Source organism: Lathamus discolor, chromosome 1, assembly GCF_037157495.1.
Source record: "Lathamus discolor isolate bLatDis1 chromosome 1, bLatDis1.hap1, whole genome shotgun sequence".
Lineage (NCBI taxonomy): Eukaryota > Metazoa > Chordata > Aves > Psittaciformes > Psittacidae > Lathamus > Lathamus discolor.
Window position 1 is genome coordinate 8,314,008 of NC_088884.1, and position 26,683 is coordinate 8,340,690.

General features: G+C 45.2%; 1 protein-coding gene across 1 annotated transcript; it reads left to right on the forward strand.

The window, feature by feature from the left end:
- The first annotated feature begins 1,590 nt into the window (after window positions 1–1,590).
- On the forward strand, window positions 1,591–7,437 carry AVPR1A (arginine vasopressin receptor 1A). Its single transcript, XM_065684119.1, has 2 exons — window positions 1,591–2,619; window positions 4,394–7,437. Exons 1-2 carry the CDS (start codon window positions 1,617–1,619, stop codon window positions 4,675–4,677), a joined length of 1,287 nt encoding a protein of 428 aa, XP_065540191.1. The 5' UTR covers window positions 1,591–1,616; the 3' UTR covers window positions 4,678–7,437.
- The last annotated feature ends 19,246 nt before the right edge of the window (window positions 7,438–26,683 follow it).

Sequence of the window (26,683 nt, forward strand, 5' to 3'; positions counted from 1 at the left end):
TCTGTTGTTGAAAAGCTGGGAAACTCCGTGAGTTTGACTCACAGAGTGTTTGACTCCACGAGGTTTAATTTCTTACCGATCAACACCTTCAGTAGCGTTCACAGTGTCAGATGAAGAGGCACTCTGCTGTGAATAACACACCGAACTGGTCACAGAAATCAAGCTGTGAACAAAGGTGCCTTTAAAGAAAGAAGTTCACTGAACATTTGGACATCCACACTTTGTGTCTGTACGCCAGGTTCGGGGGCAGTTTTGCGGCTTTGCCAGTTATTTACAGTGTTGAGCAGGAGACCTCCCAGACTACTGCCACCAAGGAAGAGCAGTAGAGGGCTAGCAGGGGTGCGCACACCCTCTCATAGGGGCTAACAAGCACACACAAAAGCCTGTGATAAAGCCTAGCACAGCTCCAGCATGTTTAGGAGCATATCCCCTCATAGCGTTTTAAGCTGGAAGACTCTTCTGGGCTCAGAACTTTTGGAAAGATCTCCTTAATCGAGGAAGTAAGATCTAATCTTTTATTCTTCACTCTTCCTCCTGCTCCCTCTAAAACCAGTAGGAAAAACCCCGCATATGTTTTTGTCAATAAATATAGCTTCCATCACATATGAGAAGACCTAGAGAGTTTTATTAAAGAAGGACTGGCATCCAACGTTGTATTTCATTCTAGTCATAGTAGGCATTTTTGTGTGATTGAAGGAAGGGTTTTCTAAATTAAGAGTCAAATTCAAGTGCTAGTGAAATCAGGGTGTAAATCCACACTCATGACAATTTACACCAAGTCCTTTTTACCAAGAGGAAGAAAACTCTTCAGCTCAAACGTTAAAAACAGAGATTTAATCGACGCATTGACAGGAACTCTCTTGGAAATTAGGAGATTTTGGTTGTACTTGCAGAAACATATGGGTTAGACCTAGATGCTAGCGTCTGGATGACATTTACTGTCCTAGGTGAAATCCTGAAACCTTTACAAACACGAGGTTTAGCGGGTGCTTTCAGACTCTCTATTTCTAATAATCATTCACTTTGCTGGGGTTTATCCCAGCACGACTGTGAAATGTCACAGGCTCACATGGGATCTGTCAGCGTCAAACCAGCGCTTCTTAACCAATCAGCTCCGGGTAGAAGCGGGGTCGGCGGCGCTGGACCGACACTGACAGACTCCCAGCTACTCCGCGTGGTTACGGCAACACTTCCATTCTCAATTAGACTTTAAAGTGCTGCGTTAACTGCCAGCGAGGGTGCTCTTCGGCCGCAACGTTTCGGCCCCAGCATCTCCTTCCGCTGTCCCTTGCCGCTGGGCTCAGCGGAGGCACGGCCGGGACAGGGGGTGGCGGATCCCGCTGCCCTCGGAGCGGCACGGTTTGGGCGGAGCGGACCCGGTCCCTCGGCGGGGCGCGACGGGACAGGGGCGGGCGGGCGCGGGGCGCGGACCGGGCAGCGGCGGCGGGGGCAGGAGGCAAGGAGGGGGCTGGCGTCAGGCGCCGGGCAGCCACTGGCAGGGAGCTCCCCCCTCGCCTCGCCTCCCGCGGCGGGGGATAAAGGCACCTGGCCCGGTGCTCCGCGCTGCCGGAGCGGGCAGGCGGCGGTCGGGCCGGCCCCGCCGCGCAGCCCCCTCCATGCGGCTCGCCGGGGGCTCCGGCCCGCCCCGGGCTGCGCCCTCTCCCGGGAACGGCAGCCGGTGGCGGGCGGCGGAGCCCGGCGGCGGCAGCAGCCCCAGCCCCGAGGCGTGGTCGGGGTCGCCCAACGGCAGCCTGGGTGGCTGGGACCCCTTCGGACGGGACGAGGAGCTGGCTAAGCTGGAGATCGCCGTGCTGGCCGTCACCTTCGCCGTGGCGGTGGTGGGCAACGGCAGCGTGCTGCTGGCCCTGCGGCGCACGCCCCGCAAGGCGTCCCGCATGCACCTCTTCATCCGCCACCTCAGCCTGGCCGATCTGGTGGTGGCCTTCTTCCAGGTGCTGCCCCAGCTCTGCTGGGAGGTGACCCACCGCTTCCACGGCCCCGACGGGCTCTGCCGCGTCGTCAAGCACCTGCAGGTCTTCGGCATGTTCGCCTCGGCGTACATGCTGGTGGCCATGACCGCGGATCGCTACATCGCCGTCTGCCACCCGCTGAAGACGCTGCAGCAGCCCACCAAGCGCTCCTACGGGATGATCGCGGCTGCCTGGGCTCTCAGCCTGCTGCTCAGCACCCCGCAGTACTTCATCTTCTCCCTCAGCGAGGTGGAGCGCGGCTCGCAGGTGTACGACTGCTGGGCGCACTTCATCATGCCCTGGGGGCCCCGCGCCTACATCACCTGGATCACAGGAGGCATCTTCGTCGCGCCCGTCCTCATCCTCGTCACCTGCTACAGCTTCATCTGCTACCGCATCTGGCGCAACGTCAGGGGCAAGACGCGCCCCGGGGAGGCAGCGGCGGGCGGAGGGAGGCGGCCGGGCGGCCACGGCCCGCGGCGGGGGCTGCTGCTCGCCCCTTGTGTCAGCAGCGTCAAGACCATCTCCCGCGCCAAGATCCGTACCGTCAAGATGACCTTCGTCATTGTCTCGGCGTACGTCGTCTGCTGGGCGCCCTTCTTCACCATCCAGATGTGGTCCGTCTGGGACCAGCACTTCCCCTGGGTCGGTAGGTGACGGGGAGGCCCCGGCGGGTACCGGGAGGGCACGCCACGGGCTTCCGCCGGCCGCGCTCCACGCCTTGGGGTTCCCCCGGGGGCACAGCCGGCTTCCCCGGGGCGGTGCGCGGTCCTGAGCCGAGCGCGGAGGGGATACGGCGCGGACAATCGGGGCCGTCCGGCTGAGCAGGCCCCTCTATATCCGCCCCGGGGACTAGCAGCCAAACGCCCTCACCCCTGCAGGCGCCTTCGGGGCCGAGGTGAGCCCCGGGCTGCCCCGCCGTGCCCGCTGGCAGTCCCGGACGGGACGGCTCCCGGGAGCGGCTGCGCGGGGGCAGCGGCGCCCGGTTCGACCGGCCCCGCAGCCGGAGAGGAACGGTTGCTGGTGGCAGCCGGGGACCGGAGCTGGGCAGCAGCCGCTGCCCTCTCACCCAGAGCGAAAGGAGCGGATGGGAACTGAATTCCCTGCCGTGATAATTTGACCCAGCAACATTTTCTTCCGTGTGAAGATGCCGGTTAGTGAAACTTCATAAACGTTTTGTGCTGTTATTAGGCATACACACTTATATGTCATGAGTAGTTATACGAGCAGGGAATTTACTAAGCCCTCTTTCCTGTAACTGCCTTGCATGTGCACACTCTGCTGTCTAATAACAGGGCTGAGTGCACTCTGAACCCTTCCTCTCAACAGGGCAGCTGCCCCTGAGCAGCTTCTTTAGCCAGCCACCAGTTCTCATGGAACAGTGGCAATTCAGTATTGTGGAGATACCTGTCCCACGGTTAAATCTGTCTGAAAACAATCGGTGAGTTGAAAAGTTTCTACATAGGGAATGGCAGGCATCATAGGAACCTATCCCCTGCTTGCTCATGAGAAAGCAGCGTATAAAAATGTTAGAATTCGTAATATCTGGATTATCGTAATATCCCCAAATTATCACTTACCATAGTGAGAGCGCTGATTGCCCCTAACAGGGGAGTGAAGTCAAGCCTACAATAAAGGTCTCTACGGAGAAAAAAGACTTGCAGTAAAAAAACAGTTTTTCTTTCACTTCAAAAGAAATGCAAACCTAATTGAACAGATGGGTATTTGGTAGGCTTGTTTGAAGAGATTTTTTAAATCCACAGAACTGCTTAACCCAGCAATTAAGCTTCAGAGATTCAATATTTACAAAGAAAGATCACTAATAATTGCTTAGACTAAATATATATTTAAAGTCACTGATAATTTAACTAGTTATTGAAGGTAGAAGACTGTAACTGTTCTATGGCATAGTGCTTGTTTCCATTTTTCTCTTAAGTAAAATTTGTTCAATCTCTGAAATCCAGATTTGATTCACAAGCCAGTAGTTACTTGAGCATCCAAGACTTTTCACAAGCAAATTCGATGATTTTGAAAGCCGTGGGGAACTTGTCATTGCCTCCCAGGGTAGCCAGGTTTCAAAACCAAGGTCTGGATAAAAACTTCAGTATTTATAACATGAGCTTATAAACACCTAGATAAACATCAGCAGAAATGGGACTGAAGCATTGTTTTTGGATTGATTGTTCCATGTCTTCTTCTGTCACAGCTCTTTGAAGTCTGTTTAGACAGATTCCCCTTGACTTCAGTGAAAGCCTTACATAAATGAGAACTTCCCTGCTTATGTCCTTATGTTTCAAATGCTGCTGCTCAATTTTGAGAATTAGAATTATTCAGGAAAATAAATCCAGCAGTTAGTAAAGTGACTGACTGAATGGTACAAATGTTCTTTTGATGATTAAACCACTTTTCCCCCTGCTCCCTAGATTCTGAAAACACTGCGACTACGGTCACGGCTCTGTTAGCCAGCCTGAACAGCTGCTGTAACCCATGGATCTACATGTTCTTCAGCGGGCATCTCCTGCAAGACTGCATCCAGAGCTTCCCTTGCTGCCAAAAAATAAAGCAAACACTGAGTAAAGACGATTCAAACAGCAACAGTAGGCGACAGACCTCCTTTACCAACAACAGAAGCCCAACCCACAGCCTGAACACCTGGAGAGAGTCACCCCATTCCAAATCCACCAGCTTCATCCCCATCCCGACATGAGACAGGCCCCAGGGGAGGCAGGGCTTGCAGCCCCCTGGCAGTGCTTGAGGAGGCTACTGCACAGCACTTGACACTGGTCAGGGTCACCAGTCATGGTAACAAGGAATGACTGAGATGGCCGTAAGACAAAATGTGCCATATTGCTCAATAAGCAGTTCTGCAGCATATAGTTGTTTTCTGTTAGTTGTTCAGGACTTGGGCAACTGATAGGAAGGCGTTACAACAATAAAGCGATTATTTTTCTAAATAGAAGTTATTATTTTATTTTTTTGTTTCTAAAAAATGAAGCGCATCGTTTGCTGCTTGTTCAAAGCAGTAAGAATAGTGGAGTTGGCATGTGTTGGGGTAACTCCGCTCTCTAGTGTTAATGCCTAAAATGCTTCTCATGATTGATGAAGACACAGGGGAAGAAGATGATGTAAGCAAGATCACAATTTAGTCTTAAACACAAAAAGTAAAGAGTTGGAAAAAAGTCCTGACTCTCCAGATAAGGAGCATGGTTAAACAGGAGCTGAGTTACTGGGAATTTAATTGATCATAATGCTCTTGTGAAGGTCGAGAAATTCTCAGTTAGTAAAATTTAATAGCCCTTGTGAAGGCAAATCCTTCACTGCATCGATGTGTGGAAGGGTATTGTGGGGTTTCATTTTTAGGGTGACATTTCCTCTCCCCTTCATGTTGATGGCAGTCATACGGCATATTTTTTGGGGGGGATATTGGCATATTTTGTTGTATCTGCCTTGTTTTTTTAAAACTAATTAAAAAAAATACTGATAAAGAAGTATGATATTCTGTGACTATCTCAGCATTGTTACAAACAGCTACAACAAGACCGTGTCTACCAGAACCAGAACCACTGGCTTTATGGGTAGGAATCATATATTTTCTTTGTTTCATCACTAAGACAGGTAGGATCCAGCAAATTGGTTGTCAAGCAAATAAATTGCGGAGAATGTGGCCACTTGGTAAGAGCTGAAGAATCAGTACAGTCCAGAGCACGAATCCAAGAATCAAACTTGGAAGTCTTCTGGAAACATGCAAAAATTGTCAATGTTGTTGCTTTGTTGTGGGGTGGGGGGGTTTTTTGGCAGATCATGACAATATAGTGTTCAAAACTGTCAGTAAACTGCAATAAAAAGTCATCACAACACATTTACTAGTTCTAAGGCATCCAAGGTGTGCTTGTTTTCACTACAGTGCATGACAAGTCAAATGTAGTTTCTACAGCTTGTAAATAATCCTGTTATGTCCTTCCATGGAGTCTGTCTTCCACCTGGAGATTGGGTTTTGGAGATCCTAAGTTTTGCAGTGGCTTTAGAGCCCTAAGGATTTCTTTGAGAAGTACAGCTGCGTGTCTGCTCCGTTCTCCTGAGCTCTCTGGGTCCTGAAATCCGAGTGTCCCCTGGCACAGCGCAGGACTTCTGATGCAAACGCATCGGGCTCGCTTGAGCAGTTGCGCACGTGCATGGCTGCGCAACAGGTATGCTGATGTTTGCAAGGAGGAATCTCAGCAGCAGGTTCCTCTCTTTCCCACCAAAACCAGACAAACAAGATTGCTCTTCTCATTGCTTTAGGAGAGAAAAAACCTGAGCCGCAACTGTGGCTTTCACTGAGGATGGTGCTGTTACCATGCCTGTTGCATAACGGTAGCAGAAATAGAGCTGGATTCAGGGTAAGAGTATATTCAACCTGTTGGCCACTCAAGAAGCTCCCAGACATATCACTGACTGCTCCAGGCAAAGAATAGGGAAGATTATAGCTAGCCCTCCCTTCCCCATAAATTTAGATGTCGTCACTAAAGAAAATCTTAGCTCTTTTCTCTACATATCCTGTTATCATATGCTGCTTTTGAAGAGGGAAGTCTGGTCTAACGCCTTGTTGTTCTTCAAAACACTAGAACCCAAAAGACAGCATGGTGGAATGGCTTGTATTTAATAGACTATCTTTTTGACCACCTTTAGCACACAGATATGACTACAGCTCTCACCAGTGCTGGGTGAAGGTTTGTGAACCTAATTTTTTAATCCAAAAACATGCATGCAGTGTAGTTGATTGTGTGTGTGTGTGTGTATTTGTGCACGTTATATGTACTGCATATATTTTGCAAGTAGGTAATTCATAGTTACTGAAACTGCAAATGTTTCGAGTTAAATACACTACCCTTTGCCTAGTGTTCCATTTGTGTTGCTACTTTGTACATAAAATATATATAAAGAAGCAATTTGAATGGGCTGTACTAACAGAATTTTCATGTGTGTGGAACTGAATTATTTTTCTACTATACTTTATATTCAAACAGAGAAGATGATGAGAAAACAAATGTAGAATAACGCTGGTAATAAAACTAAGGTGGGTAATGAGCAATCTATAGAAAAACAAACTCAAAATTATAGTTTTCAGTTTCTTCCAAATATGTTGCAAAATCCAGGCTTACACTTGGGGCTTGTCAGCATAACCGTACCCTGCGTGTGCTCTACAGTTTCTGTAATTAAACTGTCGACACCATTTAGCAGTATTTGGTTTCCGGGCATTTTTTGTGAATGCAAGTTTTGTTTTTTCACATAATTGTGAAGTTGGAAGATGATACACCCATAGTTTTTAATTGTGCATCTGTGGAAATGTGTTTTGTTCCCTTTCTTAAAGCTCCTTTGGGTTACCATGAAGGCACACCAATGAAAACAGAACGCAACAAGAAGTTGTGAAACCATTGCATATTTAAAACCTGGAAACATGCTCTAATAAACCTGTATATTTGTTTGATGAGATGCGTTTTTTTCCTTTCACTGGACTAGATTTTGCAGGGCCAGAAACATATTTGGTGACACTCCTTATATTTCACAAAATGTAAAATTTCTTCCTTGATTTTAATGAGTTGTTTCCCTGAAAAGCTTTAAGGAGTGAAGAGACGAAAATGTTTTTCTATTACACATAGTGCATGACGGGCACATGCGAAGAAGAAATAGGCAGTCAACTTCCCACTATAGGGTGCTAGTATTGTTAGAACGTGTAACATAACTTTTATTTATGTTCTAGAGGGGTTATTTCAATATTTTTGTTTTAATTTTGGGAACAAAATATTTAGTTTCTAATGTAAAACATGACTGAACGGATGAACCTGCACTCTGTTGTTAGTGCTGGTGTTACTAGAATTGCAGTATTCTAAAGACAGAAGTGGAGCACATGAGATGACACAGATGATGGGAAGGATTTTGCTCATTTAAATAAGAAGCATAAGTTGCCAAAAAAAGATAGTTTCTTCATTCAATTCTTCTAAAATTTGTGGGTAAACATATTGTTGGCTCAGAAAAAAGAAAGGTTTTTTTCTGTATTATCACATCAAGAACAAAGTTTGCCAGAAGACACAAGCCCATTTGTGCCCAGTGCTGCAAAGACAAAAGTTTTGTGTGCAGCGAATCTTATGGCCAGTTCCAAATTGTCCAGATTGAAGGACTTCATGAAAGTACACGCATGTTCCTTTCCAATCTGTGCATATGGAAACCAGGACAGAAGAAGGAAAGGAGCTACAGAGCTGGATGCTGTCCCAGGGAATGTACCAGTGACCTAGCTTTGGGAAGTGAACCCAGACCTTTCAGTAGAGCTACTGCTGAAATACAGTTACTTGCTGCATGGGGGAAGCTCTTACAGAGTTGCCCTAGACTGAGTTCCCAACCTACAGTAAGGACTAATTAAACACAATATCCTCTTCTAATAAGTGTCTGCATGAATTTCAGTTGTACAGTCCCTCATGTACAGGATGGGAAGAAGCCCCTTCTGTACATGGAAGTCTGGAGAGGCAGAAAGGAGCTAGAAAGGAGCTAGTGTGCTTAACCACTAGTTTGGAGCCTTAGTTACTGTTACACGGCAGTTTTCTGTGTTTCTCATTAGGAACAGGTTTTACTGGAAATTGTAGCACTTGATACTTGGGTAAAGGAATTACACGGTGTATAAATGAACAGGTTTCAAGGTCCAGGAATAGCTTACAGCTGCCCAACAAGGAGCAGTCCCAGCTGGCTCAGGTAACAGTCCCTTACACAAGAGTAGGTCCAGCTAGTCTTGAGAAAGGCAGGGAACTGTCAGAGGTAATGTAAGTCACGCAGCATGAATTGTGCAGGTATGTAAAAAGCAAGCAATCACAATTAGTCCCTGCTGAGCATCGTTAGAGCCAGCCAGCATGCGTCTGCCTCTCCCAGGACTAGTCCTGCAGAAAGTCCTGGCCCAGTGCTGCGTTAATGGGTTAATACTGTATTGGTGTTTTGGTACAATTGGTCGCTAATTTGCCATGTCTTAGTATAAACTTGCTAGGAGTAACAGTTTGCATGCAAATTAGCCTCAGGTCTCCATAAGGACATTTTTAGCTGAATTCCTGACACAGTCTGTTGGGTTACTCCATTTCTGGAATGTAAAGCTGTGAGGCAGCACCTGGAGCACAAAGTGCTCTTCCCAGCTGTGAGGGGGGGGTTGGAACTAGATCATCTTGAGGTCCTTTCCAACCCTGACTATTCTATGATTCTAAGTCTCTGTACTTCCAGGTACACCAACACATTGTTGGGTACAGGTGGACTTTCTTCCAATCAGAGAAAAATCATTTTGCCCATGGAATGGGTGGGAGGGAGGCGGATGTTGCACTCGCTCAGTGCTCTGCAAGGAAAGGATGATGCTCAGAAAAATATATTGGGATCAGTGGAAGGACAGGCACAGACTTCCCACTTCTTCATTGGCTTAGATTTTCTCCTTTTACTGATGAAGTAAATGCAAGTGTGCCTTCCCTTCCATTGCATGCCAAATTAGGGGATTTCCACTGCCAGGGATGGAGCACTCACAACCTCCCTGGGCAACCCATTCCAGTGCCTCACCACCCTAACAGGAAAGAATTTCCTCCTTAGATCCAATCTAAACTTCCCCTGTTTAAGTTTTAACCCATTACCCCTTGTCCTGTCACTACAGTCCCTGACGAAGAGTCCCTCCCCAGCATCCTTATAGCCCCACTTCAGGTACTGGAAGGCTGCTATGAGGTCTCCACGCAGCCTTCTCTTCTCCAGGCTGAACAGCCCCAACTTCCTCAGCCTGTCTTCATACGGGAGGTGCTCCAGTCCCCTGATCATCCTCATGGCCTCCTCTGGACTTGTTCCAGCAGTTCCATGTCCTTTTTATGTTGAGGACACCAGAACTGCACACAATACTCCAGGTGAGGTCTCCCAAGAGCAGAGTAGAGGGGCAGGATCACCTCCTTCGACCTGCTGGTCACGCTCCTTTTGATGCAGCCCAGGATATGGTTGGCTTTCTGGGCTGCAAGCACACACTGCCGGCTCATGCTCATTTTCTCATCAACCAGCACCCCCAAGTCCTTCTCTGCAGGGCCGCTCTGAATCTCTTCTTTGCCCAGTCTGTAGCTGTGCCTGGAATTGCTCCAACCCAGGTGTAGGACCTTGCACTTGTCGTGGTTGAACTTCATGAGGCTGGCCTCAGCCCACCTCACAAGCGTGTCAAGGTCCCTCTGGATGGCATCCCTTCCCTCCAGCATATCAACCGGACCACACAGCTTGGTGTCATCGGCAAACTTGCTGAGGGCGCACTCAATCCCACTGTCCCTGTCAGCAATGAAGATGTTAAACAAGACCGGTCCCAACACCGATCCCTGAGGGACACCGCTCGTTACCGGTCTCCAGCCGGACATCGAGCCATTGACCACAACTCTTTGTGTGTGGCCGTCCAGCCAGTTCTTTATCCACTGAGTGGTCCATCCATCAAATTGATGTCTCTCCAATTTAGAGAGAAGGATGTTGTGTGGGACAGTGTCGAACGCTTTGCACAAGTCCAGGTAGGTGACATCAACTGCTTTACCCTTGTCCATCAGTTCTGTAGCCCCATCATAGAAGGCCACCAAATTGGTCAGGCAGGATTTCCGCTTAGTGAAGCCACGCTGGCTGTCACCAAGCACCTTGCTGTTTTTCATGTGCCTTAGCATGCCATCCAGGAGAATGTGCTCCAAGATTTTGCCAGGCACAGAGGTGAGACTGACTGGTCTGTAATTCCCCGGGTCTTCCATTTTCCCCTTCTTGAAAATGGGGGTTATATTTCCCTTTTTCCAGTTGTTGGGAACTTCACCTGACTGCCATGATTTTTTAAATATGATGGCCAGTGGCTTAGCAACTTCATTCGCCAGCTCCTTCAGGACCTGTGGATGGATTCCATCAGGTCCCACGGACTTGTGTGCGTTTGTGCGTTTGAACCACTGTGATTCATCACAGGTTCCTGTAAAGTGTTAACACTATTAGCAATTGCATAAGCAGAAATTAAGATTTAATGCCCTCTGATTGCAGACCCTTTCATGACTGTCTATAGTTAAATTGATTGTGCTCCTACTCTGCAAGAAGACAAAGGGCAATTGAAATCACAGTCTTCATTCCATGGCAGCATTCTCTATGATTAGTACTATAACATTTTATTTTTCCTACTCAAATATGGCAGGCCTGTGTGACCTGCTTGACTAGATTTATGAGCTAGAGCTCATAACTGGTCAAAAACAACAGCCTTACCAGAGCTGAAGAAGCCCTGTCATTTGGATCCCACTTTGACTTAGGAATGGCTTGTTAGGATATGTTTCTTTTGTGTTGTTCCATTTGATACGAATCTTTCCAGGCTGTGCTGTGTCCCTTTATCCGAGGAGTTGTCAGTCTAACTCAGAAGAAACCCAAACCAGACATTAGCCTTAGAACCAGGCTAGGAAAGATTACTCCCTCAGGGCATGAAGGCATATCCTCAGCAATGACATCATATGGACAAACTAAAGTTTGACACAGAAGCCATCCTGCCATTGCTGTTCTGCTTTATGTTCATCTGTCTGATTTGTCCCCAGCCCAGCTGGCAGGCACAGGTAGGGAGCCACTGTTGCCGTGTGTTCACTGCTGCCTAATCCCTCTTACAAAGGCTCAGGTGCTGGCAGAACACTGGGAGGTCTACACCGTACCTCCAAGTGACAGCAGCTGAATATCCAGGTAATTAATGGTCAAGTTAATTTACTGATGCCTGAGTTATCCATGTCAGGATAATGATGTTTATTTTCCTCCGTAAGTTCTTACAGGACATATTGATAAGAAGTGCTACAGACGAGTTCAATATTACTTTTCAAGCAAGGCACTGGCAATGCAGGATGTAGGCGGCCCATCAGTTTTTACAACTTTGAAGCAAAACATGACAAAACTGGCATTACAAACTACTTGGTTCTCCATGGCATGAAGCCCATTCTGGAAGATAAGGAATACGTAACCAGAGACTGACACCGTGCTTGCCCCAACTTCTTCCGCCACTACTGTTGTGATTGCTCCTGCCATAGTTTCTCCTGTCTCTAGTAATGACAGCTGCAGCAAAAATGGGGACAGGGACCATGGGAGCAGCAGCAGAGAGGTTTGTCATTAAAACACATTCATTTTAAACTTCCTTTGGAGAGAGGAATGTGGATTTTATCAAATAAAAAAAAAACCAAAATGAATACTGGGAGATAGATGAACTGGGAGAGAGATGAACTGGTGACTCAGAGAGCAAATAAAACATGTCTTAGCCCAAAGACGATTTGAAAATATCAGGATACTTTCCATTTCGCAATTGCAAGATATGTTTTCTACATTTAGAAAAGGACTGTGAATGTCTCTCTGAGTTAGCCAAAACAGCATGGGCTGAATGGATATATGGCTCAGCTCAACACAGAGTATAAAAACTAGACAAGCAGCAGAAGTATTCTGAAGTGAACAATGGGCTGGAGCTGGCTTCAACCCATGTATTCCTCCCCAGTGACTGGGAATGCCCAACAACTTGACAGTAAGCTTATAGAGACTGATATGCTGCAGGGAAGGGCTGCCATTCAGAGTGACCTTGACACGCTTGTGAGATGGGCTGATGCCAACCTCATGAAGTTTAACCGTGCCAAATGCAAGGTCCTACACATGGGTCAGAGCAATCCCAGGCACGGCTGCAGATTGGGCAGAGAAGAGATTCAGAGCAGCCCTGCAGAGAAGGACTTGGGGGTGCTGGTCGATGAGAAAATGAACATGAGCCGGCTGCAGTGTGCGCTCGCAGCCCAGAAAGCCAACCGTATCCTGGGCTGCATCAAAAGGAGCGTGACCAGCAGGTCGAAGGAGGTGATCCTGCCCCTCTACTCTGCTCTTGTGAGACCTCACCTGGAGCATTGTGTGCAGTTCTGGTGTCCTCAACATAAAAAGGACATGGAACTGCTGGAACAAGTGCAGAGGAGGGCCACGAGGATGATCAGGGGACTGGAGCACCTCCCGTATGAAGATAGGCTGAGGAAGTTGGGACTGTTCAGCCTGGAGAAGAGAAGGCTGCGTGGAGACCTCAGAGCAGCCTTCCAGTACCTGAAGGGGGCCTATAGGGATGCTGGGGAGGGACTCTTCATTAGGGACTGTAGTGACAGGACAAGGGGCAATGGGTTAAAACTTAAACAGGGGAAGTTTAGATTGGATATAAGGAGGAAATTCTTTCCTGTTAGGGTGGTGAGGCACTGGGATGGGTTGCCCAGGGAGGTTGTGAGTGCTCCATCCCTGGCAGTGTTCAAGGCCGGGTTGGACAGAGCCTTGGGTGGGATGGTTTAGTGTGAGGTGTCCCTGCCCGTGGCAGAGGGCTTGGAACTAGATGATCCTGAGGTAATTTCCAACCCTAACTATTCTATGATTCTATAGTGGGAATCACTTTGATTAAGCTGTTTATTACAATTGCTATATATATTTTGCTAAGCATAACTTACACTGGTATTGTAATTTCAGTATATTTTACATCACTCTGCTGAATCATAAATCCCACGTAACATCAATTAGCTTTGAGTAAGTAAATTGATATTAAGCATTGCACCCTCCACATTGTGGAATATCTAAAAGCATCTGTTCAAGAAGTGTTGGACCCTGACAGGCCATTCTTGTCTTCTCCCGCATCTGCATTGCCCTGGGGATTCTGCTGATCTCCAAGGAAGTGATACAGAACAGTATTAGCTTGCCAAAGCTGCAGTAACTTTGCTGTGAATGCAGCCCTGCACCCTCCTCTGCCTCAATAACCCTTGTGCATGGGCCAAGTCAGAGAAATCATTGTGTGCTTCCTAATGCATACGATGCGAGTTTTAAAGGGAGTTTTTTCATCATTGTAATATTTCTGTGCAACACAATAATAATAACACCAACATTAATAATACTACAAAAAACATTTACTGCTTCTCTATTCAAACTGATGACATTTGATGTTTGGATTCCTGGGAGATCATGGGACAGTGTATTTGGAGGTGCCCACTTCCAAATTTTCTTGGTTGCTTTGAAAATTCCCTCTCATGAGTACACTAAGAGCAATTTTTCTATCAAAAGCTTACTGGAATACAATCAAATCCCTACTCCCAGCCATTTCTCCTAATCTAGAGGTTAGTGTCTCTCTTAGATTGATGACAGAGATGGAATGCTGAGTAACTTTGATACCTGCCTTAGCACAGCTCCTTGCATGCTGTTCACTGCAGTATTCCTTAGGTGAAGAGACAGTTCTGATGATGCACGTTTCAGAATTTCAGAACAGGAGAGAGTCAAACAACATGCTTGTTTCTTCAAAGGCTGTAGAAGAGGCCTGGGTTCCTTTCAGACTATATGGCATTTTTTACTCATAGCATTCACTGCAGTAAACACCATGCACCACAGTGATGGGAGTTTTTCAGTTCCTGTGGTGAGGAGTGTGACTGCCATAATGTCATGGAGTATTAAAAAGATCTGCCAGTGGAAGGCAAAGGGGCTGTTTTCCTCTGGCTGTGGCTCCTTTATAACCAATTCTCTTAAATTAGAGAGAAAAGTCTATTTTGAATACTGTTTCCATAAAACCTCTCATTCCTACCTCTGGTCAAATTATGACTCTCAGTTACACTATATCTTTGCAATATCAATAAAGCCAGTGATCTCTTCCTCTCCAGTTTTTTCTTTATTTTAAGATGCAAAAACTGGGATAAATATTGCTGAATTTAATCAGGTTTTTGTATGCATAAAATAAAGGTAGATTTTCTTCCCTTACATTTTTAAAGAAGTGACTTTCCTTTACAAATAGCAACCCAGTAGTCCCAGTTGAACCAGCACTGTTTGACAAATTACAAATGCCGTGAAAGCAAGTCATAATCCACTTGGGAACTCCGCTCTCCCCCCTGCTGTAAGGATATTTATAGCTAGAAATAAAAATTGCATGCAAAAAAAAAAAGGAAGATATAAATGGCAAATGATAAACAAGTGCTCAAGGATTGAAAGTCAATAGAAATTTTTAGATGACCCCAAATGATTTCCTGTTTTTTAGAGGAACGCTCTGTCCTCTTCATGTCTTCACCAAGGTAAGACAAATTAAAGAATGAGTCAAGCACTCTAATGGCACAGGTCAAAAACTGGGAAAGGAATGTGTGTGAACTTTTAGGGAGTTTTGCTATTGAGAATTAAAATCTCTTAGTTAAAATATGTCAGTCATGGGGGCGAGGGCTAGAAATTTATGGCCTACAGATATCTGCTTGGGAGGGGTACAAGTGGGAAATGAGCTGCAATTCGCTTAACTGCTGGTACAGAAAGCACTGTGAAACATTGACATCAGTGACATTTATGCTCTTCGTGCTGTTTTTGGTAACAAGGATAAATAGATACTCCCTGTGTTGTTTGTAGTATCTGGTGGCAATATGAACCAGGGACCCATCTGTCTTGCGATATCTGACAAGTTTTAGACACCTTGGCAAGGCTCAGAGGTAGGCATTTGTGTGCGTGGGAAAACTGCAGTCCTCAGTGTAAAACCTTTAGATTTACAAAGATTTCAATATTTAACAGCCAAGTGCTTGATTCAGGGTTCAGTCCCTTGCTGTGAGATAGGTAGTGTGTGAGGAAAGGAAAGCTCAATGCTCAGGTTGCCTCCTCCTCCCTTCGGCAGTTAGTGAAAAGGAAATGGAGAGCAGAAGGAAGGGAAGAAGGAACATTTGTTACTGCAGCAGTACAAAGGGAAGGACAGCAGTAAAGGCTGCAGTACTGAAAGGACACCAATTCCCCCTGTTAGGTTTGCCAGATATCAGGGTGAAGTGAGGTTGTACACAGCAAGTGCCGCACTACCCAGGGCACAGGGTCAGCATGACATCAAATGCTTTTACTCTGTGCTTGGAAATGTATAGTCTGTTACATGTGTTTTAAGGGCATGTTAACAGAAATCAGTGCAACTTCTTGGGGCTGTACAGCACTGAGCTGAGGACTACATGGTGGGCAGTGCTTCACAACCCAGGCTACATCCTGCTACCAGGAGTAGGTGGTAGGTACTGCCTTGCCGCCCCCAGAGGATCTCAGGCTCTGGGGATGTCCAGCCAGCCCTAGTCCTAGTATGAGACTTCATTTCTCCATTAGCTTCTGCCTCCTACTGCCTCCTGTGATTCCGGATCCTGATGCAATATCAAGGCAGGGGCTGGTCGGAGAGAGATGGTGATGTCCCCTTTGGGTTTTCCTCAGTAAAAATGGGTCTTCTCTGAAAGACAGGGGTGGCATTCACCAGCAAATGACTTGGGATACAGGTGTCTTGGAGCAAGTAATTGGAAAGCAGTGAAGATCTGAGAATTACCTGTTCACTACTGGCACACCACCTGTGTCTGTGTCAGATGGTTAAAGGCTGGAGACATATACAAGTGTGAAAGGGGGGAAAAATCCGACATGCCCATGCTTTGCAACAGTAGGTTATGTGGTTGCTGGCTCACTGCAGAGCTTAGCGAGGCTTACATGGTCCCTGGTTAAGAGAAGCGACCTCTGGGCTTTGAGGTAATAATTCTTTTCAGGGTCCTTACATGAGTGAAGAGCCTTGAGGGAATAAACCCATCCAAATCAGTGTGTGACTTGAAGAGGAATTCGTCTACTTTTGAAGCTGGAGATCTAAGTAAACCCAAAAGCCTCACTCCTTTTAGCTCACTGCTGTATTTATTATTGTTTTTCAGTTGGGTTTGCCTTTTAATGTAAGTATTAAATTGACTGACTGTCCTTAATTTCTTGGGTCATGACTGGTAATAAGAAGAAGACTACAGAACAAACATGAAACTTTTTGAACCTCTACTCTTCACCCTAGGGACAATTCACCTCTGACTTATGAATACAGTTCTCAGCAGATAACTAATCTGTTCTGTAAACAAACTGATTTCTATTCCCTTGGGAAAAACCCAACAAATAAATGTACAATCTATGAAATCAATGTTCCAATCCAAAGGAGAAGCAAACAGCCAACACTTGGCATCTGCATTGGTTTTCTTTACTGTTATGCCCTCTTGATGGTATCTCTGCAAATCATCGGCTGTTTCAATGAAAGGCCATGCACTGGTTTCTTTTTTCTTTTCCCATGGAGGATGAAACAGTTAAATTTGCTGTTTGAGAAACCAGGAGAGTTACAGCCTATCTAAAGGGTGCCTTTATATCTATTCCGGTCAGTGGGAATGCTAGAAAGGAGCAAGGAAATGTGCATGAGTAGTACTTTTCACATAAATAAAACCCATGTTTTAACTGTACTATATACCGGTAGAATAATTATTTTATCCATGACTACAGCAACCAGAGTCTCCAGCCCTGAAGTCCTGCCTAGCTACAAGGACTTTTAAATCCTATTTTGATCTGGGACCTGGAATTCCTCCTTACATTCTGCCACCTGTCCAAGGACTACAAACTGGAATTCAGTGGAGCCCTTTAGAGGTGGGGTACATCAGATAACCCCCATCAGTTCATCCTTGTCACTCCACCAGCTGTTTGGCTATCACGGCTGTAGGCACCCTACAGTTTCCAGGGAGGCTTAGAGGTGCTGGCATGTGAAGTGTACACTCTCAGAACTATTTCCACCTCTCTTGCTAACTACAATCATTTTCAGGACCATAGATGTTCCCCTGACCAGTGTTGCTAATCCATCATATGATCACACTGTTAAAATATTGATGTAATATTTGATATCAGATTAGTCTGCTGAGCTAGATGACCCGATTTTCTCCTACAGGGAACTTTTATGGATGCTTTAGGCCCACTACTGTGCTGTGCTCTTGACAGTGAGGTGTAATCCTAAGCAGGTTTTTGTTTAATTCATAGATGTCCTGGGTTCAGCAGTAGCAGTCATTTTTTCTCCTTAGTAGCTGGTGCAGTGCTGTGTTTTTGACTTTGGTCTGAGAACAATGCTGATAATAGAAAAGGCTATGGAAAAACATTTTGCCAGATTTGTTATTATGTTTCAGCAAAGACCAGCTAAATGTAAAAGAATACTCCATGGAAGGCTGTCAATCATCACACACTCGTGGTCACCTCTATGGTAACCTAAGGGGTTTTACCCAATTCCTTGATTCACAGGTCCTGCCAGGACTCCAACAGCTTCACCTGCGCTGAGATCCTGGTCTTTGACCCAAAACTACACTGTAAAATTCAGTGGGAGTGACAGGATGAGATTTGCCCTGTGTAACGTCAGTGAAATCCTGACTTTCTGTCTTCCCTCAAACCTTTCCACTACTGGGTAAGTCCTCTGCAGGTACTTTTAAAAGACTCTGGCTATAAACCATAGAATCATAGACTAGTTAGGGTTGGAAAGGACGTTAAGATCATCAAGTTCCAACCCCCCTGCCATGGGCAGGGACATCACACACCAAACGATGTCACCCAAGGCTCTCTCCAATCTGGCCTTGAACACTGCCAGGGATGGAGCACTCACAACCTCCCTGGGCAACCCATTCCAGTGCCTCAGCACCCTAACAGGAAAGAATTTCTTCCTTATATCCAATATAAACTTCCCCTTTAACCCATTACTCCTCGTCCTATCACTATAGTCCCTAGTGAAGAGTCCCTCTCCAGCATCCCTATAAGCTCCCTTCAGATACTGGAAGGCTGCTCTGAGGTCTCCACGCAGCCTTCTCTTCTCCAGGCTGAACAGCCCCAACTTCCTCAGCCTGTCTTCATACGGGAGGTGCTCCAGTCCCCTGATCATCCTCGTGGCCCTCCTCTGCACTTGTTCCAACAGTTCTATGTCCTTTTTGTGTTGAGGACTCCAGAACTGCACACAATACTCCAGGTGAGGTCTCACAAGAGCAGAGTAGAGCGGCAGGATCACCTCTTTTGACCTGCTGGTCACGCTCCTCTTGATGCAGCCCAGGATACGGTTGGCTTTCTGGGCTGTGAGCGCACACTGCAGCCAGCTCATGTTCATTTTCTCATCGACCAGCACCCCCAAGTCCTTCTCTGCAGGGCCGCTCTGAATCTCTTCTCTGCCCACCCTGCAGCTGTGCCTGGGATTGCTCCGACCCAGGTGTAGGACCCTGCACTTGTCGTGGTTGAACTTCATAAGGTTGGCATCAGCCCACCTCACAAGCGTGTCAAGGTCCCTCTGGATGGCATCCCTTCCCTCCAGCGTATCAACCGGACCACACAGCTTGGTGTCATCGGCAAACTTGCTGAGGGCGCACTCAATCCCACTGTCCATGTCAGCGATGAAGATGTGAAACAAGACCGGTCCCAACACCGATCCCTGCGGGACACCACTCGTTACCGGTCTCCAGCCGGACATCGAGCCATTGACCCCAACTCTTTGTGTGCGGAGCTGTATTTTGTATATATATATGAGCATGTCACTGTATTTTGCTATGATGTATTTTCTTTCCTAATAATTTGTAATATGATTAGAAAACAGGAGGGAGGGAGGGAGGGAAGGAAGGAAGGGAGGAAGGAAGGAAGGAAGGAAGGAAGGAAGGAAGGAAGGAAGGAAGGAAGGAAGGAAGGAAGAAAGGAAGGAAGGAAGCTATAGTCCAGGGGAAGCTTACATGAAGACAGTCACAAAGTCTAAGGAAACAGAAAGAAAGAAAGTTAATTTTCCTTTATCAGCCTGCTTTGTACATGTCAGATACCTATGAGGCATGGGGAATAAAATGCAGCTTTCAAGCTTCTTCTATTTATCTCTTGCAGATCATCCTGTGCCTCAGCAGCAAACTGAGAAATCTCTGTGGGGCTAACATTTTCCTGCCCTGGAGAAGGGCTTCTGGTGATCCACTTGATGATTAGGCACCAGTAATTTTTTTTCTCAAATCCACGTTCAGTTACAACTTAACCAAAACCCAGTGATCACAGTAGCCCCTAACTGGTCCAGTAATTCTCCTCAGACACTTGTGCCAACTGTTCTTGTCTTTTAAAAGCATCCATGTTCTACTCAGGCTTTTTATGAGTTATGCTACTTCTTCAGAACCCCAATTTGCCATTAGTCAAAGGGATTTTCCTTTTAAGGTATTGAGGCTATTTTTGAAATGGCTGCAGCTAAATAGTTTGAAGCAGAACACAGCACAGCTTTCTTCAGCAGCAGGGAGGACTGGAAGGGGCGCTTTACGAGGTCATTTTCCTCTTCACTTCAGCTCCTTGTGTTTTGGGGGTTTTAAAGTCTTTTAAAACTGTCTGCTGCTACATCCTCTCTCTTTACAATTGTCATTTGCTTTTTTTCTAAATATATATTGCAACCTAATATAGAGAAAAAAAGCCCTGTGCTGAATCAAAAAGCATCCACTGGAACATTTCAGTCCTGCACTCAGGGTCCAGAATACATCACGATAGCACTCACAGAGAAAGCAAGATGTTACCTGCATATTATATCAGGCTTATAAACTGCATCTTATTCCGGGAGTTTTAAAGCAGAACCATACATTCTGAATTTCATGTACTGGCCTTTTCATCCCAATAGGATACACATGATATTCCTGCCCTTGTGGTGCATGGACTTGGCAAAGCCTTTTTCAATATAATTCCTTTCAAAAGCAGAATCCATCGACTGAGGTATAATAGCAGAATCTATCCAATTGCTTAAAATCAATTCTTCATCAACATGAGCAGCAGGTAAACTTTCTACAAAACTTGGATTTACCAAGAAATTCTTTATGCAGAGGTTGCCAACAACTACATTACCGCACCGTGATCGTGGTCGCAATTGTTCAATAGTACAAAATATTCCTTTCCTTTTGAAACTAAAGGAGCTTCTATTGCTGTTGCTGGGCCCTGTGAGAATTAGAGAAAAGTACAGTTCCTACCTCTGTTGATTTTCCAAGGTTTTGGGGGCAATGGCTGAATGTTTCTGTGACACTTCCTTCTTGTAATAAAAAAATCCTGACAAAACAGCCGATGTTGTCCCTACCGATGGAGGAAGACATACATGTGACTTTGCAGGGTACTTCTAGGGTACAAGCTCAGGCTTGCCTAGGAGCGTTGCCATGCAGTGGGACATGGTGGGCTACGCTGAAGAACTGTGGGAAGGTTCCTGGGTCTGTTGCAGCAAATGTGTTCTCATGCGGTTTTTGAGCACACTTTGGCAGGCATCATGCCCAGTATGCCTTGTGGGCAGCTGCCTTCTTCGCTGGCACAGGCAGACTGCCAGCATCGCTACAGCTCTGAAGATGGTCCAACATTGAGCAGAGCCTTGGGTGAGGTGCCTCCAGGAGTCTCTCCCAACTCCTCTTTTTTCACAGTTGTAGGAGCTCAGTCTTTTCATGCTCCCGGAATCAGCCTTTTGCAAACTGAATTATTAGTATGAGCATACCTATAGGGCCTATGCACTAGTCTAGAAACTGAGGGGGTTTTTTTCATGACAGTTGGCTGTTTTCAGCATATTCCCCTTGAATGTGTGGAGGCCGTTCCTCCTGACCCTGTGCATCTATCTGTTTCTAGACCTGATGACACAAAATCTGGGATGTATTTGGCCTGTTGATATCTTGCTTAAGAGTTCTTCCAGGTATCTGTGGAGAAGGGTCTGCTTTCTCCCATGTCACGTGGGAAGCATGGAGGCAGTGGCAAGGTCCAGGCAAGTGTATCATGACCTGTGCAGCACACTGTGCTTTGCCAAGTGAGCCTTAGCAATGGTGAAAGAGACTATTAAAGCTTTTGTAATGACAGAGTATATGTAATAGTCTTTTACAGGCTTTCTAAATATGCAGGCTGTTGCCATCAGTAAAGTTGTATACTGAGTCCTCACAAACTGTGGAAATCAAGTCTAGAAAGTGTTGCTCAAGGTCCCCCTTGGTACTCATATTGATAAAGCTTGTAATTTGGTCTAATTTACTTCACAAACAATATTTTAGCAGCTCAGCACTTTGGGGATGTACCCTGCTCTCACAGCCATGGGAATGCGCTTTCTTACTGACAGAAGGTCCTAATGTTCCCCTTCTTTTTCTTTGGGAAACGAAGCAAGTATCTTCAAGCTCCATGCGTCTGGTAGAGATGTAAGTTTATGTACTCTGAAAAGTGTATTTTTATATTTTCTCTTAAAAATGCCAGTGGTTGTAGATTTTAAACAATCTGGGTCCTTTTCGCTATAAACTGTGCTAATCTGGGTTCCCAGACTGCTTTTCTGTGGCTGTATAGCTACGTGTTTCCTTCTGCCTCGTTTTCCCACGCTGTGGTGAAGTGGGAACAGAGGTTTCCATTCAAAATGCCAATAATGTGAAAGAAGGGACCCCATTAAGAGCATGGTTTTGCTCAGACAGTCCCAAAGTTGACGGGGAGGGAAGCAGATTTCAAAGCGTCCAGTAGCGTATTTCTTGGCTTTGTTTACAAAACGCATGGTGTGTAAAACCCTGATAACAGTTTCTTACCCAGGTTTAAGTTTTTAAGGCAGATGGCGTTAACCAAGGGAGCACTACAAAGTGTTGCAAAAAAAAAACATCATCACTCTTATGTTTTTCCATCTTTCCATGAAATACTGAATTCTACACCTTCTTGTTTCCTTAAGAGACAGCCAACACAAAATAACCAGCAGTATCTACAGTTGTACACTGAGGGTTTTACTCCAGAACTCTGTCCCTAAATATCTTAAAACTGAATAGATACTCTCTGCTCTTAAATTCCCAGGATTTCTTCTGCTTCTGGTTTTGTTGGGTTTTAGGCTCATAGCAAAACAAATAAATAAGATGGACACATTCCTTTTGTTTCTCGTAATAGTAAAGATCATACTTTAGCACTTTATGATCTTTAATTTAGAACATAAATCAAAGGTGGCAGTACACAGTGAAAAGCTGGACCCAGTTTACAGCTGTTTCGTTCATATTTGTCATTTTTGATCATGCAGGAGTTTTTTAACTCAAGTTCAACCTGTTCATCAGCTGCCTGAGCTGCAATCATGTACCTGTGCATCAACAGTACAGTCTAAGAGCAGGACATTCTTGCAGCGGTTCAAGCTAGTCCACTTGCACTCAAACAGAAATGGGACTTGAATTTGTAAACAGACTACAATTCTGCCATGTCTGGATAAATTCAAACCTCTCCATAGTGCTCACTGTGCAGAGAATTGAAAAGGTTTGGGATACAGGAAGATGAGGTGTTCAGATCTACTGGAGCACTAACCTCTGAACACACTGAACACTGGTACGACAAATTGGCAGCATCTTCTTCAGGTCCGACCATCCCAATTTCTAACGCAACCAGATTTTCTTCTTCCTCCATTTCTAAAGGAAATGGGAGTGAGTAAGGAAGGATGATGTGCATTTCCTCAAGGAATCACCAGGACACAGCTTGTTGAGTACCCAAACCTGGGAGCTGGGAGATATTCCCACATCACACAGTATAGTCATTACCACAGGTAGCCAATTCTGCACTTTTGCCTTTTCAACCTACAAATCATTTGCTCTCCAAGACTCTCAGTCAATAGGTTTTACTTAGAGTTTTTAGAAAACTTTTCATTTCTTTATCAAAAGCTATCCTCTCTATCTTTCTTCCTCTGGAGAAGACAAATGTTTCCCAATTTCATGTGCATTTCTTTGGACCAGCATAAAAAACTTGCTCTTCTGAGGTGCAGAAGTGCTGGCACATTAAGGACAGCATCTGGCAACTCTGGATAATAATTTTCACATTTTGTAAAATAATAGGAAGGCATCTCTGCACCTTCTAGCACGCAGCACACAGCATCTGGCCCTGCAGTTTATGAGCCATCATGGCTCTGTTTCATATTCATGGCCTCTCAAATCAAGCTCTCATGGCCAGCTGCTGTCTTCCTGATCCCCTTGCCTACTGGAGTGCCTGTGGGTGGGAGATTCTGGGAAGGTTTCCAGCAGAGCATCCAGATGTCCTGCAGCAGCACAATTAAAAGGTTTAGTGGTGTTTTTCCTTCTCTGTTCTCATGCGTGTGTGCTGTGTGAGTGTAGGGTGTGCGTGTGTATACATAGACATATGAAGCATGTGAACATAGTAAAGTTTCATCGAGTTCAGTTTTGCCAGAACCACAATGATTATCTTACTGTGTATGTGTAAGTAGCCTGAAAATAACAGAACATAAAGTATTATAAACTTTCCAACTGGAAAGAAAACCTTTACAACCCTCACACTGTTCATCACCCAGTCCTCAACAGAAATGGGAATGTAAAAACAACTGAACAAAATGTGCCCTCAGCATTTACACCTTTACAGAAACGTATGTAATTGTCTTCCCCTCTATTGAAGCACCCACGCACATTTCATGCATTTTAACTCTTATTGTGGGTCAAGGACTAGCCTTCCTTCCAGTTTTCCTCCTCTTATTTAGATCTGTTTCTGTTAATGAGCAGGTGACATGTTTGCCATATCAGTTTAATTTACTGTAATTTTTCAGGTAACATCAGAATGTCTGATAGATTAAAAATATAATCTCAAAGCAGTGTTTCTTGTGAAGTCTGTTATGGGGAAATGTATCTGTCCTGCATGATTTCCGAAAGATCACTGGCTTTTATCGTTATGCAGATAATTCTGTAAGCAAGACCAAGACCATAGTTATTAGGGGCATGTGGCCGAAACAGAAAAATGTGGGCATGTTCATTTACAGTTATAAAATAAGTTATATCTACTTCATGTCTGTAATTGCCACTTTCTCCAGGAAGCCAAAGGGAACAACAACAAAAAAAATTAAGTTATGGTGTTTTTATTTCATTACAATAAAATTAAAGTGTCACTTTGTAGATTGCATCATCCCTCCGACTGTATGCAACATGAAAAAGAACCGGTTTGCAACATGATAATGGAATTAACATTCCTCCAACAACACTGTTACACCAGAATGCAACTGAAAATCTTCCCCTTTTCTTTTCAAACCACAAGGTTCCTTTCCTACAACTTCCAAGAGCAAACATGAAAATAAAGCTCTTGGAAATGAGCGTCATCTTTTGTTCAGCCCTTGTGAGACTGGATTCTCACTGCCATCATGAGAGGCTGAGTCTTCGTCTAAGGAAAGAAAATTGAGGTGCTTGATGCCACAAGTGTCCTGAACATCTGGCAAAGGAAAACAGCCATTGATGTTGACAACACACTCCATGTCACAAGGTTAGTGGCAAAGTGGCAGCAGCTGGCAGTCCTGCAGCTGTTCCCTAATCCCCCCTGATAGCTACCTGCACTTTGGGGCCATACCACAAAGCCCACATGAGCATCCTCGTATGCTGTGCAGTGGCTGTGACAACTGGTTTTACATTTCCAATCAGCACAAGACAGAGCAGAAAAGATCCCTGCTTGTCTTACATTACAGATGCAAGACACTTCCCCACCAGCCCTGGAAGAGGATTTAAGGTCTTGTCAGACAAAGAAAAATGACAATTTAGATCAGTGATTGATGAGGTCTCTAAATTGCCAAAAGCATTCATTTTAGTCCCCCGAGTCTCACAGTCTCATCGCTGTCTGCTTTCAGTAGTTTATTTCCATAGAATTGTAATTTCTATCTCAGTTCTTCCACAAACAGTTTAGTTCTTGCTTCTACAAATCCATTTCTGCACTGATATTCCTTAATGTTACAGACACTGCTTCATTGATAAATTATAACTCTTCACTTTTTCCTGCAGCCAACCTCTATTCACACCTTTTAGTATGGCTACTTGTAGATTTTAGTGTTTGCTGCATGTGCCTTGATGATTTACATGATACTGTAATATTCCGCTTGGGTTTTTTTCACATATTTAAGGGCCTTGATCTAAAACGTGTTATCTGAACTGAGTTGTGAATAATACACACTCATTTCTGTCAGACTTCAAATGCTCAGACATTAATTGTTCCTTTTTCCTACTGAAAACGTTCATGCAGCTATCCCCATAACAAAACTGTAAATAGCCATAGAGTAGATGTCCCAAGTGGTGATATATTACTGTGGACACTTTTTATTATGTTACAGCTTGCATGAATTCCTAAATACCTTCCGATTTTTATTTTTACTTTAGTAAACAGCTCTTTAGAAACATGTTGCAATCTATGCCACAAAGCATTCATTCTTCACACCGTACTGATGGGTTATCAGTCTTCTCAGTTATACTCATTAAAAATCATGAGAGTTTTGCATACTCTTACATGACATTTAATAGGGAAATGCCATACACTAGATATTTAGGGGCCAAGCAGACAGAGTGTAATGTATAACTGAGAACTGTAGTAATAGCAAATGAGCTTTCCAAAGTTCTGTGTGTGTGGTGGGGAACATTATGGCGCATGCCAGTGGTGGCCCAAAGCAATGTAGTCCTGGGGTAGGAACACCCCCACTACAACTGTTACAGTCTCTCTTGTAGGCAGTGATTAACACTATAAAGGGAAGGTCTGGGAGACAGAGGTGTAGGTCAGCCTTTGCTAGTTGCATAGGCAACAAGCTTCTGAAGACAAATAACATTCATTTGCATTGCCTAAGATACTGTCGGCAGAGCGTCATGTTAGCTAATGAAAAACAATCTGGGACTCTTTCCTCTATGTGTATTATACTGTCAAGGGTTTAACTCACTTTATCTGCTTAACTCACTGTTAAGAAGCCTCCAGAAAAGCTCATTCATATCTGAAGACGTCTTTAATGAGAAACACCAGCAAGTCATTTAATTGTAGTTTATTCTAGTCCTTTGTCGCAACTGCCTGTTTCTTGCAGGACACTTCAGCAGGTTGTATCAGTCCATCCAGGTTCCATCATCATGATTTTGTCTTGGGGGGGTTGGGGAGGTGGGGTGGCACAACTTTCCTTTAGGAAAAAATGAAGGGGTTCTGGTGCTCCAGGCATCTCT

Bases quoted from the DNA above. Each gene is read 5' to 3' on its own strand.
- AVPR1A (XM_065684119.1), top strand. From the start codon at position 1,617: ATGCGGCTCGCCGGGGGCTCCGGCCCGCCCCGGGCTGCGCCCTCTCCC. The intron at 2,620-4,393 runs GTAGGTGACGGG...CCTGCTCCCTAG, and splicing joins CCAGCACTTCCCCTGGGTCG to ATTCTGAAAACACTGCGACT.